We start from the raw sequence: 22,470 nt of genomic DNA, 5'->3' as shown, positions 1-22,470 counted from the left end.
ACTCTTTCCCTGATCTACCTCTTCCTGATCATCGAGCTAAAGCATATATCCTGCAGAATGTTTGCCCATTTTGACCTTTTAACTTTTCTTCGTATGGCCTCATTTGATAATCCTTCCAAGATATCATTTCATTCCGACACTTGTTTCCTTGATCAATATTGTGAGTCCCCTCCTCTTCTATCCTCTACCTCACCTGAATGTTGATCTGCCCAATCCTTTCCACTTTTTAGCCTCAGTCATAGCTATAAAATCGTAGTCCCATATGCCTCACCTGTCTTATTCCTCAGGCCTTTTTTTGTTAAAATATATTCCATTTCCTCTTGCTAAATTCACTTCCTTGATATCTAACTTAATTTCCCTCTGCCTTCCAGACTTACTTAACAGTATTTTAACTTCTAATTCCATCTTACTTTCTTCCCTCTCTGAACTATCTGTCAGGATACCTGTCAGTGTAGTTTAAATCATTCCTGACAGCAGTAAGAACCAATCTCACAGCCAGGACTTTGGTCCCATACCTGTTCAAATGTAACCTGTCCAAATACTACAGGTCCCATCTCTCCAGAATCTAAAAAAATGTCTTCATTACCAGCTCTCGAGATACTTTATTTTGTTCTTTTCACATTCTTTTGTTCTATCCGTCTATTGCTGTACACCACTATGTGACAATGGGAGTAATTTGGAGATTGATACCTTTGAAGTTATGCTTTTCAGTTTCCTACCAAACTCCTGAAGGTCCTGCTTGCAGGACTTCTTTCCTCTCATCCTTCTTCTCATTGGTCCCAATGCGGACCATGATGTCTGGGCATTTACCCTCCCATTTGAAAATGCTCTGTGACACTCTTGACCTTACAAGGTTGCAGTTTCAAAAGCACCTGTCTACTCCTCTCACTAATGAAACCTTTATCTTCCACACACCCCCTACATTGAGCACTGGGATCTCCCATAGTGGCTACAAGAGCACTCAGTAGCTATGAATCCTACAGTGAGTAATCCATCTCCTGGCTCCCCAGAGCCTGCCTCCTACCACTTACAAGGCACAAGTCAGGTTGCTATGAGAATACTCCCACCTGCTTGGATGGGTGTAGCTCCAACAACACTCCAGAAGCTTGACACCATCCAGGACAAAGCATGCAGGTGGATTGGCAGCACCTCACTCCCATCACCACTCACACTCAGGAGCAGCAGTGTGTACCATCCACAAGATGCACTGCAGAAATTCAGCAAAGATCCTCATATAGCACTTTCCAAACCCACAACCATTACTAGCTAGAAGGAACAGGCAACAGATACATGGGAATAACACCACCTGCAAGATCACCCTCCAAGTCAGTCACCATCCTGACTTGGCAATATATCATTGTTCCTCCATTGATGCTGCGTCAAAATCCTGGAATTCCCTCCCAAATTCCATTGTGGATCCACCTACAGCACATGACCTGCAGTGGTTCAAGAAGGCAGCTCACCACCATCTTCTCAAGAGAACTAAAGCTGGGCAATAATTGCTGGCCCAACTTAAAATGCCCAAATAAGTTGAATAAAAAAGTGCCACGGTCTTGGGTCTGGCTTGGTTCCACTGAGGATTCGTCAACCGTACTATTTTCCAAACCAAAAAAAAATTTGCGAGTGAGATGCACTCATGGTATTCACTCACTACGTGCCTGGAATACCTCTTCTCTCTGGAGGTTACCTACTTGCGCTGTGTCTATGCTTCCTTAACCTGCTAAATCCATGCTCATGAACCTTTCAGCATTGTGAATGCACTTGAATCTTGAGTTGTTCCCACTGGAGGTACCTTCTACACAAATAGTCATCCAGCATGGAGAGTCGTGAATGTTTAGGTGTTCAGCATGCTCAAGATAATAATTAATAAACTTTTTGATACCTAAGGAATCAAAGAATATGGGTAAAGTGTAGAAAAGTGGGTGCTGATATAGAACATTACAGAACAGATTTCAAGAGCCAAATGGCCTAATCCTGCACCTTTAACTGTTTCATCAATGACGTTACCTCCATTATACAATCAGCAATTAAGATGTTTGCTGATGATTCCATGGTGTTCAGTTCCACTCATAACCAGATAATGAATTAGACTGTGTCTGCATGCAAATAAATTTGGACACCATTTGGGCTGATAACTGACAAATAATATTTATGTCACACAAGAGCCAAGCAATAATCATTTTAACTGATAGCCAAACTACCTCACCTTGACATTTAATGACACTACCATCTCCCTCATTAATGACAGGCAGTGCCACATGAAACATTGGCCAAGGGTGCAGGAAAAGAAGTATGTGGAGAGAGACCAGTAGGTTCTGATTCCATGATGCCTGGGTCACTGTCTGGGTGTGTTTGTTGAGTCCACTTTGTGATCTGTTGGAACATTCCTTTGGCCATTGATGGTAGTCTTACATGGCAGTTTGTTGAGCTTCCATTGCAGTACTTTGTCATTCAGTAGAAGCTGTTGTGGCTGCAGTGTGATTTGTAATCTCAGTCATAACATGCTGCATAACGTTGGGTTTCCCAGGTCACTGGGGGTATTAGCCAGTCTCTTCATACTCGAGATGATCAGTTCCAGACTTTTCATCAAGGCATTGCCTAAGTTGGATGTGACTCCTCTGTCCTTCTGAAACTTGGTTCCATGAGGTTTTCATCTGGCTATGCTACTATGGAACACATTTTTGATCTTGCTCCCAACAACCTGGTATGCTTGTTGCTTACGAGAGAAGATGTTTGTTCTATTCTAGCTTTTATATTGTTCTTGGTTCCAAACTCTGAACTGTTGTCTAAAGCAGTGATAGTCATTGAGTCAGTGCATTCTTCCCCAACTTCCTCCTCTTTTACCTCTAGGAACCCTCAGATACCAAGTGGACTGTAGATGAGTACAGACATGATAAGGGAGTAAGGATTGGTTTGTGGGATCAGTGATATTTGTGGATTTATAAAGAACCTGCAGTGCTGCCATCCCTCTGGTAGTACCCCTCCTACTGTGCCTTTGGTGCAGTGTCTTCCAGAGGTCTCCTGATGAAAGCCTCCTGATGACAGTTCCCACTGTCCACCTGAAAGTATTATGTCATGATGGTGTGGTTGACCTTCCCAGGCTAAACCTCCTGCCAGTTATATGTTATTTGCTTCTGTAACAGGAAGTGGGTGATGATGATTAGCATATTCACAGGGATATTTCTGTTATGTGATTTGTGAAATGTACCTGAGGCATGGAATAGTGCTTGTGAAGATGTAACAGTGTAAGGAGAGTGAATGTCCTTGTATTGGTAAATGAAAGCTGATTTGTGATGTGGTTCTGGTAATGGTGGTAAAATTGAGAAGTTTTCTGTGAGGTGGGGATCTCACCTTGACCACTTATGTAAAGTTATAAAATGCCTTGTGGCACGTGGACGGTTCCTGATTGTCAACTCCCTCATGTATGGTATCCATTGCTTCTGTGACCTCCTTTACTACAGTGAGTAGAGGACATCCCTCCTGCTGTCTCCCACCTTTGGTAGGACTGTCGGTGCCATTTTGGAAAATTTGGATGCCTCTCTCTGAGTTCCTGAAGTTTTATGCTGATTGCTGCACACTCTGTCCCTACTTTTCCAGTCGACCCCGATTGCTTTCTCTCCCTTCCTCTCCTCTGTTTTCTCTATCCCATCCTCATCCCTCTGGACCCTTTCTTGTTCCTTCTTCTTTCTCTCTGCCTCTTTCTTTCACTTCTCTTTCACCTATCTTATCCAACTCTGTAACCCTCTTGGCATTTCCTCCTTTACCATCCCTCTGGCTTCTTTCTGCCTGGATTTTACTGCTTTAATTGTCTGAGTCTCAGTCCTATGCTCTCACTTTCTCGTTCCTCACCCTCTTTCCTGGCTACAAACTCACCTGTGTGCTTTACTAGGCTCTATTCTCCAACTTCCTGTGCTTTCTAACCCATTTCCAACTGCAGAACCTACTTAACCTTAACTGCCTCTCTGCAATGCTATGGAGGATTAATGTTAAGCAAAACCTGTCGCAACCAGCCACATAATATAACAGATATTTTTAGTTGAAGTCACTGTCACCTGTGAATTTTCTGATCAGTTTGTTTTGTTCAGGTAAATAATTTGTTCCCCATTCTCACTTTCTCTCTTTCTGACTGTGGGAGAAGTTCATTTGACTTCATAAATCAGGCCTTGGACCCTTTACAATCAGTTTATATATTCCTTCAAGCTTACTCTCACACTGTTAATGGAAAAATGTTATAATTTATGAATCCATTATAAAGGATGTAATTGCAGAGCAGTTTGAATACATAATATGATCAAACAGTTTTGGCATAGCTTCATGAAGGGAAAATCATGCCTGATAAATAACATTCTCTGTTATTTTAAAAAAAACATCATTTCAACTGGGACAATACATCTATCCTGGGACAGGCTAAGCAAAGACATGCCAGAGAATTCCTAGAGGCCTGGCACTCCAACCACAACACCATAAACAAACATATAGATCTAGATACCATCTATCAACCCCTCAGAAAACGAACAGGAAATGACATCACCACAAACCCCAGGAACCCCATCCAGGAGAAAGATATAAATAGAAAGCAGGAGACAACAGCTTCGCTTCACTTGGAGGTTGCCACTGATAATGTTACCTAACCAGGTAATGAAGCATCTGGATATCAAACCTACAGCTCAGTGAGCAAACCTACACCCTAAACATCAACCTGAGCTACAAACCTTGCAAAAATATAGTACTGTGAATAGTTTTGATTATGGAAAGATATACTTCCAATGAAGGTGGACCAGACAAGTTTCACTACACTGATACCAGCTATGGAGGGACTTCCTTATAAAGAAAGGTAGAGTAGGATGGGTCTGTACTTGCTGGAATTCAGAAGAATGAGAGGTGACCTTCTTGAAACTTACACCATTTTAGAGGACTTGGCAGGAGGGATGTGGAAATGTTATGGGAGCATTTAAAACCACAGGGCATAATGTTGCACTTTTAATGCAGAAATGGGGAGGAATTTATTCTGTCAGAGGGTTGTGAATCTGGAATTCTTTATCACAGAGAGCCTCCAAGGCTGGCTTGTTAAGTATGATCAAGGCTGAGATAAACTGACTTTTAATTTGTAAGAGAATAAAGGGTTATGTGGAAAAGGCAGGAAAATGGAGTTCAGAATTATCAGGTCAGCTATAATCTCATCGAATGGCAGAGCACATTCAATGGGCTGAATGGTCTACATCTACTCCTATGTCTTATCACCTAATACACATTCTCATCCATTATTCTTATGTTGGATTTATTTAGTCACTGTCATTAAGTGATTGTGCAAATCTTATCTGTTGAGTATCCTGGTCTCTTAGTTAATGACATATTATTTAATTTTGCCTGTAAAAATACGTAATACTTCTAAGACTATTGGTTTTAAAGTGTTTTTACAAAAGAAAGTGAGGTAATATCTTTGTCTAGCCAGCTATTATTTCTGCTGTGCCTTATGTTCAGCTTCTTTATGTTTCTCCCTTTCAGACTATGGAACGATTAAGAAGGTTCTTGCCCCTTTGAATCAAAGTGGGAGTGGTTGTTTGTTGGAGGAAATAGAACTCTTTCCAATCAATCAGAGAGACCGTGTAAGGAACCTTCAAATCCTACACAGTCAGAGTGTTCTGTTTGTTGGACTACAGGAGCATGTGATAAGACTCCCTCTGAAACGCTGCAGCTTTTACAGAAGTCGGAGGTAAGATGATTGAACATTGGAGTATGAAGAAGGTCTTGGCTGCATTGTGATAGAATTGTATCCACCTTATCTGACTAATGACAAATCATACATAAGGTACAATATTCCTTTTCTCAGGGAGTATTTTGTTGAGTGAGATTCATGGCACCCAGTCCATGATGGTTTGGAGTGACGTATCTCACAAGCTGCTCTCTACCTCATTAATTCAGCAGCTGGCTTTTGGGAACTATGAGACAGGAGAGGTGGAAATATCACTCACTGCATACCACTGCAGGCGACATACTGCCCTTCATACTATGGTGTTTGACCAATATGGCGTAGATCAAGGAAAGGCTCATGGCCCACTTTGGGGGCAGAATTCCGGAGGGGCTGGTGGATGGAGTGGTAAAGAGGAAGACCATCCTTTTTCCTGTGGACTGCACAGGAGGCCATCCCACTTGATCAAACCAGTCTGCACCCAATATCCCATGAATGAACTAAAAATGTCAGTGCTGAAGTCGGTGAGTGTGCACTACGAAAACAATGTAAAATACAAAGAAGCAAGCCACCTCCAAGTAAGCGAAAAGAGAGTGAGCACAATGAGAGCAACCCCAGTGCCTTAGATGCATGCTGTGTAGATATACAAGAAGGCTGTAAGTCTTTGTGTGCAAAGCTCCCTTCCCCAAGTCCCTGCTCAGCCCACCTCAACCTTGCTCTGTATGTCTCCATAAACTATATGGTTCATATCCAGGGGTTATAATGTTAAAGTTCTCTGCAGTTTATCCCAATCACTCCAAAAATGAAAGTACAGTAAATTGTGTGCATCAGTGATGGAAAAATAAATTACTCACAGAAAACCTATGCCATTCTATTGCAATAGCAACGGGGGAAAGGAAGTTCTTTGCAAGCATTGCCTAAATCATGGTCAGAGGTGTTGGCAGTTTGCAATGACAGTAGCGTTAAGTAGTGCAGTTGCAGTTGTTACACAGCGGTATATTGAAGGGTCTGGTGCTCCAGTAATAGGTGAGTTTATCTTGTTTTTTGTTGTCTGCTATGGATCAATACTGACAGTCACTGTATGCATTTGTTTGCTCAGGGGATTGTGGGTATTGAGTGGAAAACACTAAAACCAGAGGTTGATGATTTCAATTTCCCTCTTTTCAATTTTTCTCAGCTATTTGGAAGCTGAAGTCAGGAACCACTCAACAGGACATTCTGACTGAGCCAGCGCACAAAGGTGCTTAATGATATAGTGATAAGTCATCGATCTTGCATCAAATTTCACCTATCCAGCCACTTTCTTATCAAAGCAGCTTTGTAGGTTTTTAATCGCAGTCCACATTTTGTCTTTTCTATGTCAGACAGTTTTGTCGCAGTTAAACCTCATTTGGATTAGCGTTTTCAAAGCAAGGATCACAAAGGCTCTGTCTGGACTGCGCTAACACAGTTTATCAGCAGAATTGTTAAGACTATAGATTAAGTGAGAGAATTATGAAAAACAAACTTTACAAAGGTTAGAATTCCAATGGCAGTATTTCATATGTTGTCGAAAGTAGCCTTAATACTGTAGAGTATTACCTCATCTCTGAATTATTTGGTAGTTTTAAAATAAGAAATAACCAAGATAAGATAATTGTGTACTACTGCACCTTGATAAAATCTTTGATAATACTGTAGGTTGTGTTTAGAGTTTCCTAGCTTTTATTCCATTGAAACTTTCGCACTTTTGTTACGTAATGCATTTTGTTATTGTCCTGGTGCAGGCATTAATTAAACCAATGAGAAAACGAGCTAGTTTTATACCAGCAAGAGTTGAATCCATGGTAATTGTTACACTAATGGAGATTGCTTGCTGACTCTGTTTTTGTGAAATAGATATTGCTATAAATATGCAGTGTTGACCATAGACCATTAATTCATTCCGCCATGTTAACATTAATGATCATGTTATAAAAAAACAGCAGAAAGTAAATGACACTGCCCAATTCTGGGATAATTCTGGCAGCAGCAGGCTCTAGATCTGGTGAATTACCATCTCAGTCACAGAGAAGACAGTGAACCACAATCTGCGGAAGAGGGAACAGTGGAGGGATGTGGGTCTAGCCTCCTGTTTTCAGGCCAATACCTGTTTTGGGGATGGAGTGATATTGGGAGTGCTGTCACATTGGAATTCTGAAAGGGGGTCTTTCATAAGCCAAACAGGACCTTCTGCGGCACAGACAAGGTAGATGTTAAAGATCTGGTACAGATGTTCTTGCCAATTATTCTTGAAGACAAACTAAATTGTCTCCCTGCTTCAGGATCTTTGACTTGACAGGCTAATGGTCACCCTCATGGCTAGGCAATGCTCCAGTACTCCAGCTGATAATGGAGTGAAATTCTCTGTTGTGCATTTACAGGTTTGGTGTTCACTTTTATTGTTTGAATGGCAATGGTTGTGGGATTTAGCCAAGGTCATGGTGCATGAAAGAAATAGATGGAACCTCTGCTTCTATACACGCCCCATGTTCAAAGGGTCCATGGAATCTGCACCTCAAAGTGTTTATTTTGGATATTCTCAAAGCTACAATTCCATTCAAGTTTAACATTGCATTGTATTAAATCATACCAGTATCACCCCATTCTTCATGTGTACACATCCACTGATCTAACATTGGCCATTAAGATCAATATAATGATTTAACCTGAACAGTTTCCTTTCACTGTGAAGTATTCTGAAATATTCTGACTAGGTTTTCGTTAATTCACCCCAAGTAGCTCCAGGAGGAATTGCTAGCTCCCATTGAAATCCATAAGACCATAAGAAATGGGAGCGGGAGCAGGAGCAGGTTGTTGGGCCCCTCAAGCCTGCTCCGACATTCAGTAGGATCATGGCTGATCCGAGATTCCTCATGCCCTTTCCCCATAATCCTTGATACCCCTACTGATCAAGATCTATCTCAGCCTTAAAAATGCACAAGGACAATTGCAACATTTAAAAGGCATTTGGATGGGTATATGAATAGGAAGGGTTTGGAGGGATATGAGCCAACTGCTAGCAGGTGGGACTAGATTGGGTTGGATATCTGTTTGGCATGGACGAGTTGGACTGAAGGGTCTGTTTCGTGCTGTACATCTCTATGATTCTATAACTCTGCCCCCACAGCTCTCTGAGGCAATGAATTCCAAAGATTCTCAACCCTCTGAGAAATGTAATTCCTCCTTATCTTAGTCTTTAATTGGCACCCCCTTATTCTGAGACAATGCCCTTTAGTCCTTGACGCTTCTATGAGGGGAAACATCCTCTCAGCATTAACCCCGTCAAACACTTTCAGAATCCTATATGTTTCAAACAGATTCTTCTAAAGTCCAGTGAGTAGAGTCCCAATCTGTTTAGCCTTTGCTCATAGGACAATTCTTCCATGCCAGAGATCATCCTTGTGAACCTTCTCTGAACTGCCTACGATGAAATGATATCTTAAATAAGGAGACCAAAACTGCTCACAGTACTCCAGATGTGGTCTCACCAGCATCTGGTATAGTTCCACAAAGACTTCCCGTCTCCAATACTCTAAACCCCTTTTACCATCCAGATTACTTGCTGCATCTGTGTGCTAGCATATGTGCATGAGTAGCCCCAAGTTCCTTTCGTTGTAGCTCTCTGCAGTTTTTCTCTATTTAAATATGTTCTGTTCTTTTGTTCTCCCTTCCAAAATGAAAAACTTCACATTTTCCCACATTGTACTCCATTTGCCAAATTTTTGCCCACTTATCCATCCATCTAGTTTCCTCACTTGAACGTCATTGGCTATGCAGAAGTCCAGGCTTCTGGCTGATGGAGGTCACAAGAGGGCACAATCAGTGTAACTGTTGGGATTAGGACCTCAGGAGTGGCACGGCAACTGAGTGGTTAGCACTGCTGCCTCACAGCACCAGGGACCCAGGTTTGATTCTAGCCTTGGGCGATTGTCTATGTGGCATTTGTACATTCTTCCCTTGTCTGCGTGAGTTTCCTCCGTGTTCTCCAGTTTGCTCCCACAATCCAAAGATGTGCAGGTTAGGTGAATTGGCCATGCTAAATTGTCCCATAGTGTTCAGTAATGTTTAGGTTAGTTGCATTAGTCAGGCGTAAATATAGGATAATAGGATAGGGGAATGGGTCTGAGTGAGTTGCTCGTCAGAGGGTCGGTGTGGACTTGTTGGGCCGAAGGGCTTGTTTCCACACTGTAGGGATTCTATGTTCATAGATATGCTGGATCAATTTGTTAAATAAGCCATTATCAAAAGCAAACAGAATAAACATTCGCAGTATGTGTTGCTCTTGTTGACTCCAAGTGTAAAAACAAATGAGGATTCTAGATTGTCATGGACTGCTTTTGTCTCAAATTTCTGTCCTTATGGCTTCCTGAGAAAAGACAGAAGACAGAATTTAATTCTAGTTGACTCAAATGCAGATATGCATAAGTGGATAACAAATGTTGCAAAATAGAATATGATCTAGTGATGTTCTGTGCAGTTGTATGAATGGGTTAAAGTTGAGATTTGACCTCATTATCCTGTGCTTACAGTTCATGTATGGGAGCTCGAGACCCTTACTGTGGCTGGGACTTGGTCTTAAAGAAATGCACAACATTAGAAGAAAGCATGAGCATGACCCAGTGGGAGCAAGAAATCAGCTTGTGCCCAGTGAGTATGTTCAATCTCAGAATTCCCACTTTCTTTAAAACATCGAATATTTCTGATGAAACAGACTATTGAATTGGATGATACAAACCATTGCTTACATGTTGCTGATTCTTTATTGTTCTTTACTTTTTCAGTAAAGATTTCTATCAATCGTTAATGCGGAGAACTGTTTTAAATTTTATAATGCACTGTAACCACTGTTACAACCAGGTGAGGTGAGAAAATTGTCTGACCTCTTTCTAAACCCGTTGGTTGGTCGCATCAAATGTTTTGTTACTTTTAGTGTGTAGCTATCACATTTCAAATAAAACGTAGTTGCTAGAAATTACCAAGGCTTTCTTCAATAATACGAAGAGGAATTTATTATCTACGAACTTCAAGAAAAATTTAATAAAAATGCAGCATCAAACAGGCATGCAGCACAGTGATTAGTTTTGAAGTAAAGACGATTCATGAGAAAAGGTTGGCTGCTAACATAGCAGAAAATCAGAAAAACTTGGATAAGCACATCAATAGTAAAAGATTGATTTTAGGGACCAAATTTTGATTTTAGGGGCAGTTAGGGACCAAAAGGGCATTTAGACTATGGTATCTTAGCATGGCTAAGATATTAAATGAGTATTTTGGGAATGTCAGCATATATTCTTTTAAGGGAAAATTATATATAACTAATTTGCTGCGTTTTTTTAAAGATCTAACAGATAGTCTCATTGAAGGGAAGACTGTTGATGTGGCGTACATGGAATTCCAAAAGGTGTTCTAAACAGTGCCACAAAACAACTTGTGAGGTGATGCACTTTGTTACAAAAAACATGGAGAGGCAGTTAAGAATACTACCCTTGCTTAAAAGAGTGTGGAGGGGCAGATAAACATGGGTGTGTGTACATCAGTCATTAAAGGTGACATGAGAGATAGTGAGAGATTTTAATGAGACAGAGTATTCTAGACTTCACAAGACACTGGTTTGATTTTGATTTTTGATTTATTATAGTCACATGTACCTACGTACAGGAAATCAGTGGCAGCCCTGGCATCTTGGATTGTGAGTAAGGAAGCAATTTGTCTGATGCAGTAATTCAGTTGAGGTTACAGCAACAATGGTGAAGATGAGTGCTACAAGAAATGTCTAAGTTGAGTGGCTGGAGAAAGGCAGAGCATTCAGCATTATTCATTAATTGGGATATTTTGTTGATCTGTCAATCCATCAAACAGCAATTCTTTCAATGTGATGGAAAATTGAGTTATCTGGGAAGCATTCTTCGAGTCTATGACCCAGACTTCAAAATACTAATAATGACACAGCTGTTGTTGTTTGCTGTCATTGTATCTCTGAGACTGATTGCAACGTATGGAATCAGCTTATGTGCCATTTAATGTGGAAATCCAGAAGATACTCTCAGTGATTCTGTGTTTCTCCAAATGGTGAGATGTTGAAATACCTCCAGACTGCAATCAATGAGAAACTATTGAACTGACAAGAATGTCAATTTTTATTCTATGAATTTCAATATGAAAAAAAGCCTTGAAAAAGTAACATCTTGTTGAATAAGTTGTAACTGTAATTTGATGGCATTTTGATGATGTCACTGTTCCTGGATGTCTGGAGATCATCTTGATTTGACACCAGATTCCAATTAACATCAGGAAATAGGAAAGCTATACCACAGAGATCACCAGATGTTTGTGAACAGCTTTCTTCAAGGTCAGAGGTGAGCATTACTACATGCTGCTGACTACAAAATCCAAGCCTACAGTCGTGCTATTATGACATTTAATCCACAGAGTCTACAAATGGAAGTTTTGTCATTATTTTTTCCATACTGCTCACTTTAGTCCTGTCTTATGTCTTCATCTTAGTTACTCCTATTGTAACTCAATTTGAGAAAGCTAAATTGAAAGATGCCTTAAATAACTCCTCACAGGCCCTGTATCCCATCACCAAGTTACCCTTTATTTACACATTCAGAGTCCTTGCATTGGTCCACTCCTTAAGAGGCAGCTCTCAGAGTGAAAAGGATGTCTGACAGTCTTATTCTTTTTTTTCTCAGAGCCAGCCCTAAGGATGAGCAGAACCTCTAACATTTGTTTTTATTTCCTTACCCCTACACTACCGCCTAACTATAGTAGTGTTTTTTTCCCCTCGCACCTATGTTGTATATGTGCAAGTGTGGACAGTCTTGTTCTTATCTGTCAGCCAGGGCTCCCTGATTGGACTAGGTTAACAGCCCCATATTCTGTGATGTCCACCTGGCTGACCATATTCTGTGGTGTCCACCTGGCTGACCTTGTCACAAATTTTTACAATGTCATTTTATCCTTCTCCCAACATAATCTTCTACAACAAAAACAGAAATTGCCGGAAAAGCTCAGCCGGTCTTGCAGCACCTGTAGAGAGAAATCAGAGTTAATGTTCCAGGTCTGGTAACCCTTCTTCAGAACAGACTTTCTGCATATTGTAGGATTGAACCAGCAATTTTATTTTCAGAGTTATATCAGAAACAATATCCACCATCAGTGAATGATTGAATACAAAACCTTGCGTTTATGCCAATATGTTATCACTGGAATGTATTAGAGCATTAAAAATTGGAGCACGAGTAGGCCATTCAATGCTCAGGCATTTTTCTGCCTGTCCCCATGACCCTCAACCCCTTGTTGACCAAACATTTGTCTAATTTAGCCACAATGATCATCATCACTAATCATAATGTAGGTGATACACAGACAGAAGTGTATTGATTTCAAAGTATGAAACAACCTGGCAGTATTTGTGGAATGAGCAACCAAAAGTAACCAACTTCAATCTTATTTTGCAGTGCCCTAATATTTTACTGGTTGTTTGTCTTTTAGACAAGAAACATGACTACGGATGGGAATTTTGGATCTTGGTTGCCGTGGAAACCCTGCAGCCATGCTGATGGTAACACCATTGGGTTATGTGTCTGTAGAACCCGTCTGTGTGATAGTCCATCTCCACAGTGTGGAGGACGACAGTGTGAGGGTGCCAGCATGGAGGTTGCAAACTGTTCTAGGTAAGCAAAAAGAACAGGGAGAACCATGATTCAGGTATTATTTTCCAGTCAAATTTTATTTGACTCATTCCTCTTAAATGTCCGTCATCTTGTCCTAGTGTGTGACCTAAGATGTATGAGTACAGATCGTTCTCTGTAAGAGATAACTGATTTATATCTTACATGTTACAGACCAGGATATTGGAAACAGCGATACACATCTTCAGTCTTCTGCTTATTGACTGTAATTGTTCAAACTAGAAAGCTGAAATTTAATCACATTGTTTAATAGGAATGGTGGCTGGACGCCTTGGACGCTGTGGTCTCCTTGCAGTACAAGTTGTGGAATAGGATTTCAGGTCCGACAGCGGTCTTGTAGTAACCCAACTCCTCGGCATGGTGGGCGTGTCTGCGTGGGACAGAACCGTGAAGAGCGGTATGTAAAACACTCCCACAGGTTTACTATATTGAGGAAAAAGTAGTTAGCGTATATGTGTTCTGGGTTGCGTTTCATTGCATTTCAAGTCAGGACATAAGGCCTATCTTGGGGCTCCAGCAATGTGTCCAGAAACTTTTAAAAGTACAAAATATACATTCCTCCAGGCTTCACCTTCCCACACTCACTTTACACCCACACACTCCCAATGCCCCATCCATGAAAAACCTGCTATGCCTCTCTAGTACCTACTTCCATCCATGACATTTCCCCTTCACCTAAAACGTCAATTTACCTACTATCCACGATAGCCATACACAGAGGCAAAAAAAAGTACTGTTTTATTATGTATTGCAGACTACACTATTAAGAAAAGTACTCTCATTCATAAAATCTAATTTGGCAAGTGTTGACCTTTTTGACACTTCTTGAAATGTCTTAACAATCCAACACTTCTTTGACAAGTTTGATATTTCTTGAAAGGTACCTTTCATGCCTTGACAAGTTGGACAGTTCCCAGGGGTTTATATGCCTTTTATGCACAGTCTTTTCCCCAGTAAGTATTCTCACCCACTCCCAAAGAATAGTTAACTTGCTCCCTCCAGAGAATCCCTGCCGTTCAGCTGAAAGATGTCCTGAGATTGCATCCAGAGCTATCCAAATGGATCCCTGATTATTCAAAACAAATCAAAGCTCTAATCTCCATGCTGTCGGATCCACACATCACTGACCCTGAAATCCATATTGAGTGGAGGCAGCTGATCATTTAATGGCCAGCTATCTCCATGAACTACAAATTTGTGAACAATAGCTTGCCCCCTAACCCTGTCCCTCTCAAAATGGAAAATGCTGGGTTTGGGGCGAGACTCAGGATATCCAATTCTTCTGTCATGGTGAAGAGGGTCTCTGTCATAGCGTAAATGTAGACTTGAGTCGTGCAGAACCTAAACCAAGTAATATAAATTGGATTAAAAACATATTGAAACTGAAATAACAGAAAAAGAATGGGATTTAGAGAGATATAAATGGGACAGACATAAAGAATGGAGATTCTATGATTCTGTTTTATGCCTTCACAGCAAAGGTAATGATAGGTTATAAGGAAATTAGGCTGGTAGCGAGTGATATCAATGCATAAGTGGAAGGAGAAACTATGGCCCACTTATCAGGGCTAAAATATATCTGATTGATATCACCACTATTTAAAACTCTGGATTACAGTACAATCCCAGTGTTTACTTAAATTAGTTACTTATTCTGTGCATGACAGGAGAAAATTGTATTGATTAAGGTATCAGTACACTAATGATGTGAAGGTCTCCTACTTTATGGGAGGCAGAAACAGTAGTGTTTGAATTTGCTGGATTTTGTAAAGTTCAGGAAGACATTGAACCTAACATTCACTGATACTTGATCCCTGAATTATCTATGTGTGTTAATCCTTGATTTGATCAATGAAACTATATACTGTTCTTTATAAATCAGTTTACTAACCTGGATGCTTCACAAACTTGACCATATGTTTTATTTCTCCAAAAATTGCCTTTCTGCAAATGCACTAAACTGGATTTGGCATTAGTTTTACACTTTATTCCTAGTAATTTTATAGTTATGTTCCACTGTGTACAGTTGAAGCCTGAACTTTCTGTATTCTCTGAGAAGTAGCAGGGTGACAGTGAAGTGGGCCTAAAGCCTGATGCCTTTGCATCAAAGCCAAATATTCCTGACAGCGACCGACCGACCTGGAGGGAAGATATGATGCCTGACATGACAGAAATATAATTAAGCTTGTTATTTAGCCCATTGACAGCAAATTTATGGAAATTTTTCCACTTTACAAATGGTAAATGGAGAAGGCATGTGAGTGAGAGCTTAGTGCAGGCTTTTTCCAGGAACTGGATGAGTGTGCCTTGTCAGGGAGAATGGAACAGTGAAAACACTGGCAAACAAATACTGACAGAGAGGGAGATGCTGACGGGATCCCAATTGGAAATGGACCATTGAGCACAAGAAATGGAGGATTGGGTAGGAAATAGGAGTTCCATTTGGATGTGAGGCTTTGGAAACAGAAAAAGATCACATGCTTTGAGCCTTATTCACCCAACATTCAGAACCTTTAGTGAGGAAGAGAAGGAATAAAGAGGAATGCAGACACAGACAGGGAAACAGCTGCAACCTCAGGGCTGACAGGAAGATCTGCCTCAGCTAAGAGATCAAGGAAAAATACAAGAGGGTCTGCAAATTGCTTCCTGAGAACAGAGGTGACCTACCATTAGAAAGTCAGTTCCCTTGAAATGTCCAAACGGCAGTGTTACTGAAAGAGAGGGAAAGATACCACCAAAGGGAAATGCCGATGGGGTCCCAATTGGAAATAGATGATTGAGCACAGGAAATGGAGGGGTGGGTAGGAAACAGGAGTTGCATTTGATCTTTCCTGGAATGTCATTGATTTGTGCCATGGTGGAGGATGAACTAATCTGCATGGGTCCATCTGCACCTCTGGATCTTTCCAGGGATCTACCAGAGATGTGTGGGATCTCACAGTCTATGACTCATCGATGCTATAAGGTGGTAACCAATGTCCTAGATCTTCAATCGGGCCAGTAAGTGTACACATTCCTAGACTGACTGGTAGTCAAGCTGAAAGAACCATTGAATTTTGGATCATTGGTGAATTTCTACAGGGGAATGTGTGATTGACTGCATAAATGTCGCTGCAAAGTCTCTGGTACACCAGCAACTAGCATTTCTCAACAGGAATGGCTCCTATTCTATCAATGTCCAACTGGTTTGTGACCATTGCAGAAGGATCCTTCGGTGCTTGCACAGTTGACGGAAAGCAGTCGGGACCCGTACAGGCTTTGGAATCACAGGTGATGCAACATTTCCAACTACTCACCAGTCTGGTTAAGGAACGTTTAATTGCAGATGAGGACTATCCACTCAGGACATGGTGACTATCGTCAATGAAGAATACATGAATGGATGCAGTGTTGAAGAATAATATCTGCCACAAGGCCATCTGAGTGAATATCGAGCAGGTTACTTAGTTTCTGAATGTATAATTCAGCTGCCTAGACTGACCCTGTGGAATCCTTCAATATGCCCCAGTATGTGTCTCACGTGTCATGGTGGCCTGCAATGTGCTGAACATCCATCTCAACCTTCCACCTACCATTGTCTCTGAAGATGTCCCAGTTGTCTCCACGATATGGAGTGCTGACAGCCTTTCAAACATGACAGTAGCACTGGATATAATGTCGCCTTGGACCCACCTTTACTCCTTTAATGGTCAGACTCCACGCCCACCCACCCTTAATTTGGCAATTAATCCCCATCCAAGCAATTGCACTCCTGCTTCCAGGCCCCATGGCTGGACCTGTGGCCTACTCCCAAATTTTGGCCCAATTTAATAACCCTGTTATGATCTCCACAGAAGACCAAAAACAGAAAACGAAATGTGAACTTTCAGTTTATAACTGAACAAATGACACAACAAATTTTAATAATTTAAAATGTTTTCTGCAACAAACAAACTCAAAGAACCATTGTTTATATGTCACATTTTAGGCAATTTATACTTTTCAACAGGACAACTTTTAACACAACTGAAAAACCTACCATCTGTTACATGTGCATTAAGTAAGCACGTAATTCTTCCAGATTCAGTCCAAATGGTTCTTAGCTCCCAATTTTTATTTCCAAAATTTTCTTTACCCAGCTTAGAAATGTTTAACTCCAGAACTTTCTTTCGGTATGAATTTTCCTTGTGACTTCTTCTTTTGGCTAAATCTAGGCAAATCTTCCAGCACTATTGAAATTCATGATTTTTGTTTTTCTATCTGAGTCCAAGCTCCCAACCAGATATTTGCCTGATGAACCAAGGCGTCTTGCTGTCTGTAGCTTCTCTTACTTGCCTGGATCATAACAGACTAACCCACTGTCTGTCATATTCAATGATGTTTTAGACAGTCTTTATCCCAATCTTTATAATGACCTTCACATAGCGATGACATGGGTAGAAATGCCGATCATGTATTCTTTAAACCTCAACTGTATCCTATTCTGAAATCAAGTAGACAATTTAAAGTGTACTTTTTTGTAAGTGGACTATTTTAATGTTTCTGTAGATCTTGGAAACTCACAGTACATTTACCAACATCATAGTCATTTTCATCATTATCGACTCTTAAAACAAAAACAATAAAATAAAATGTATTGCACCCTTTTCTCAGTAAAATAATCTTGGCTTGTAAAATAAAATCATCAGCTCCATCTTTCACACTGTTGTCAGGAGGAATTAAGTATATGAAAATAAACACAAAAAACTGTGGATGCTGAAAATCTGAAACGAAAACAGTGTGCTGAAGAAGCAATGTGGGAAAAGGATCAGTGCTGGGTCTGCTGCTTTTTGTCATTATTTGGATGTGAATATAGGAGGAATGATTACAGAGTTTGCAGATGACAGCAAAATTAGTGATGAAATGGAGAGTGAGGAAGGTTATCTCAGGGTGGAATGGGACCTTGATCAGATGGGCTAATGGGCTGAGGAGTGGCAGATGGAGTTTAATTTAGATAAATGTGGGGTACTTCATTTTGGTAAGGCAAATTAGGGCAGGACTTCTACACTTAATGGTGGGATCCTGGGGAGTGTTGCCAAAAAGAAGACCTTGGGGTGCAGGATCATAGTTCCTTGGAAGTGGAGTTACAGGTAGACAGTGTAGAGAAGATGATGTTTGGCACGCTTGCCTTTATTGGTCAGTGCACTGACTATGAAGAGTTGGAATGTCATGTTGCGGCTGTATAAGACTTTGGTTAGACCACTTTTGGAATACTGCATTCAGTACTGGTCTCCCTGCTATAGGAAAGACGTTGGGAAACCTGAAAGGATTCAAAAAAGATTTACAAGGACGTGGCTGGGGTTGGATGATTTGAGCTATTGGGAGAGGCTGAATCAGCGGGGCTGGTTTCCCTGGAGCTTCAGAGGCTGATGGGTGACTTTATAGAGGTTTATAAAATCACGAGGGGCATGGATAGGGTGAATAATCAAGGTCTTTTTTTCAGGGTAGGGGAGTGCAAAGCTAGAGGGCTTAGGTTTAAGGTGAAAGGGGATAGATTTAAAAGGGACGTAAGGGGCAACTTCTTCACAACTGCGTTTAGAATGAGTTGCCAGAGGAAATGATGGAAACTGGTACAGTTTTAAAGGCATTTTGATGGGTACATGAATAGGAAGTGTTTAGAGGAATATGGGCCAAATGCTAGTAAATGGGACTAGGTTAATCTAGGATACCTGGTGAGCATGGACAAGTTGAACCGAAGAATCTGTTTCCGTGGTGTTCATCTCTGCGACTGTAAAACAGCAAGTCTGGCAGCATTTGTTGGAAGATAAAATAGAGTTACTATTATGGGTCCAGAGACCCTTCATAAGTCTGTATTGATGTAGGGTCCCTAGACTTGAAAGATTATCTCTGTTTTTCTCTCTACCGATGCTGTCAGCCAGCCCTGCTGATTTTCTAGCACTCTGTTTTTGTTTCAGACTTCAGACTTTCATATTCATTCATTTCACCGTAAATTTAAAGTTCCAAAGCACGATCTTATAAACCTAATAATTGTACCACATTGTAAACTGTGGAAGTACTGAAGTATTTTTAATTGCTATATTGATGAAGAAAATAAAGCTTCAGTTTTCACTCAGGAGTAGATAAACCTTCCTCTTCAGCATTCTTTAGCATTCAGCACAGAGCTTCTTAACTGGGAACAAACCTCAGAAAAGCAGCATGACCTGCTCATGTTTCTCAACAATGTTCCAATTTTGGGAGCATTTAAAATTAATTGCGTTCTTGATGGATATGTAAATATTTTGAACAACCAAATGGGAAAATGACAAAAGTATTAGTTTGCAAATCCAATAAATAACAAAATACTGTCAGATTTTTGGATGCAATGCATTTAATCTGTAGTCCAGATCCTGCAGTTTGATTGCTTCAATTTCATGTTAACTGTAGCACTGAAGCTGCTTGAATCAGGTTCACTCATAAGTTGAAATAAAATCAAAGTAAGTATGCTGAGATGTGAAATAATAACAGAAGGTATTAGAGAAACTCAGCAGATCTGGCAACATCTGTGCAGATAGAAACAGAGTTAATGTTTTGAATTCAATATCATTTTTCTTTGAAATCCGTAGGGTCTTTCATTTGCAGTTAATAAATTTGTAAATGTTATTGCATTGGTTTTTGCACCATTAACAAAGTTAACTGCTTCATTTCGTAGGCTGTGCAGTGAGTTTGCACAAAGCACAAACTAAAGGGCAAGACAGGATGAATATGTTCAACATAATGTTTGAAAGAAATAGATTTTATTATAATTATACTCTGATCCCTATTATTTTTAAATGAAATGATTGCAGAAGAGCATGAATGGTAATAAGATCATGCTTTGGAACCGTGTCTTTAAATTTAGGGTGAAATGAAGGCCTAATCTAGTGCTGTAGAAACACAGGTTTAAATTCCACAGTGACGGCCTTTGGAATTTAAATTCAGTGTACAGTGTATATCTGGAATTTAAAATCTAGTCTCAGTAATCATGTCCATGAAACTGTCATTGATTGGTATGAAAACTTCAACTCGTTCACAAAAATATTATTTTTGGAATGAAAGCTGCCATCTTTACTTGGCTTATATGTGACTCCAGATCCATAACAATGTAGTTGACTCTGAACTGTTCTCTGAAATGGTCCAGAAAATTGCTCAATTCAATTAGGTTCAGATAAAGTGACAATGACAGTAGTCAACAATAGTAACAGGTAATTCAGAAACTGTACCCAACTGGAACAACTAGTGCAGGGACTTAAGAAAAGAAGGAGCTTAAAACAATCATGATCACTAGGGAAAAAAGTAATGAGTAAACTATTGGGATTAAAAACAGACGGGTGCTGAGGGCCTTATCTGATGTTAATGAAAGAAGTACAAGTAGAGATAGTGGATGCATTGGTTGTATATTCCAAAATCTCTGTAATCTGGAAAGGTTCCAGCAGATTTGAAAAATTATAGTGTTACACTCTTATTTAAAAAAGGAGGGAGGCCAAAAGTTGGAAATTAGACACCAATTAGTTTAACATTTCTCATTGGGACACTGTTGGAATCCATTACTTAAGAAAGCAGTAATGGGACTTTTGGAAAGTCAAAATAAAATTCATCAGTCAGAATGATTTTATGAAAGGTAAATTGAGTTTGACTAATTTGCCAGAGTTCTTTGAAGATGTAACAAGTAAAGTGGGTAATGGTATCCTGTAGCTGTGGTGCATTGGGACTTCCAAAGGCACATGATAAGGTGTCACAAAAAGCTTGATATATAAGATGAAATCACATGGGGTAGGGGTAATATATTAACTTGGTTAGAGGATTGGCGAGCCAACAGAAAGCAGAGAGATGAGGAAAATGTTTCTTTTCTCTGATTGGGAACCTGTAACAGTGGGGTGCCACAGGATTCGGTCCTTAGGCCCCAGCTATTTACAATCTATATTAATGACTTGGATGCAGAGATACATAGTACAATAGCCACGTTTTCAGATGACGTTAAATAGGTGGAAAGAAAATAAGAAATTTACCAATAGACATATGTAGGTTAGAACATAGAACATAGAACAATACAGCACAGAACAGGCCCTTCGGCCCACGGTGTTGTGCCGAACATTTGTCCTAGCTTAAGCACCTATCCAATTGCCGCTTAAAGGTTCCCAATGATTCTGACTCTGCCACTCCTACAGGCAGTGCATTCCATGCCCCCACCACTCTCTGGGTAAAGAACCTACCCCTGACATCCCCCCTATACCTTCCACCCTTCACCTTAAATTTATGTCCCCTTCTAACACTCTATTGTACCCAGGGAAACAGTCTCTGACTGTCTACTCTATCTATTCCCCTGATCATCTTGTAAAGCTCTATCAAGTCACCCCTCATCCTTCGCTGTTCCACTGAGAAAAGGCTTAGCACTCTCAACCTATCCTTGTACGACCTATTCTCCATTCCAGGCAACATCCTGGTAAATCTCCTCAACACCCTCTCCAAAGCTTCCACATCTTTCCTAAAATGAGGCGACCAGAACTGCACACAGTACTCCTAATGTGGCCTTACCAAGGTCCTATACAGCTGCAACATCACCTCACGACTCTTGAATTCAATCCCTCTGCTAATGAACACTAATACACCATAGGCCTTCTTACAAGCTCTATCCACCTGAGTGGCAAAGATCTATGAACATAGACCCCAAGATCCCGCTGCTCTTCCGCCTTACTAAGAACCCTACCGTTAACCCTGTATTCTGCATTCTTATTTGTCCTTCCAAAATGGACAACCTGACACTTGATAGGGTTGAACTCCATCTGCCACTCCTCAGCCCAGCTCTGCATCATATCTAAGTCCCTTTGCAGCCAACAACAGCCCTCCTCACTATCCACAACTCCACCAATCTTCGTATCGTCTGCAAATTTACTGACCCACCCTTCGACTCCCTCTTCCAAGTCATTAATAAAAATTACAAACAGCAGAGGACCCAGAACTGATCCCTGCAGAACTCCACTTGTAACTGGGCTCCAGGCTGAATATTTACCATCTATCACCACTCTCTGACTTCGACCGGTTAGCCAGTTCTCTATCCAACTGGCCAAA

At 40.6% G+C, this 22,470-nt stretch overlaps 1 protein-coding gene across 2 annotated transcripts in view; it reads left to right on the top strand.

The window, feature by feature from the left end:
- sema5a (sema domain, seven thrombospondin repeats (type 1 and type 1-like), transmembrane domain (TM) and short cytoplasmic domain, (semaphorin) 5A) overlaps window positions 1-22,470 on the top strand; it is a 209,607-nt gene that overhangs the window by 127,266 nt on the left and 59,871 nt on the right. For both annotated transcript variants that reach the window (XM_072575518.1, XM_072575517.1), the window contains exons 11-14: window positions 5,506-5,713; window positions 10,240-10,357; window positions 13,208-13,389; window positions 13,661-13,804. In XM_072575518.1, the coding sequence (XP_072431619.1) occupies window positions 5,506-5,713; window positions 10,240-10,357; window positions 13,208-13,389; window positions 13,661-13,804 (652 nt within the window). The remainder of the gene's footprint in view (window positions 1-5,505; window positions 5,714-10,239; window positions 10,358-13,207; window positions 13,390-13,660; window positions 13,805-22,470) is intronic.

This window comes from Chiloscyllium punctatum, chromosome 8 (assembly GCF_047496795.1).
Source record: "Chiloscyllium punctatum isolate Juve2018m chromosome 8, sChiPun1.3, whole genome shotgun sequence".
Lineage (NCBI taxonomy): Eukaryota > Metazoa > Chordata > Chondrichthyes > Orectolobiformes > Hemiscylliidae > Chiloscyllium > Chiloscyllium punctatum.
This window is presented reverse-complemented; position numbering and strand designations above follow the sequence as displayed.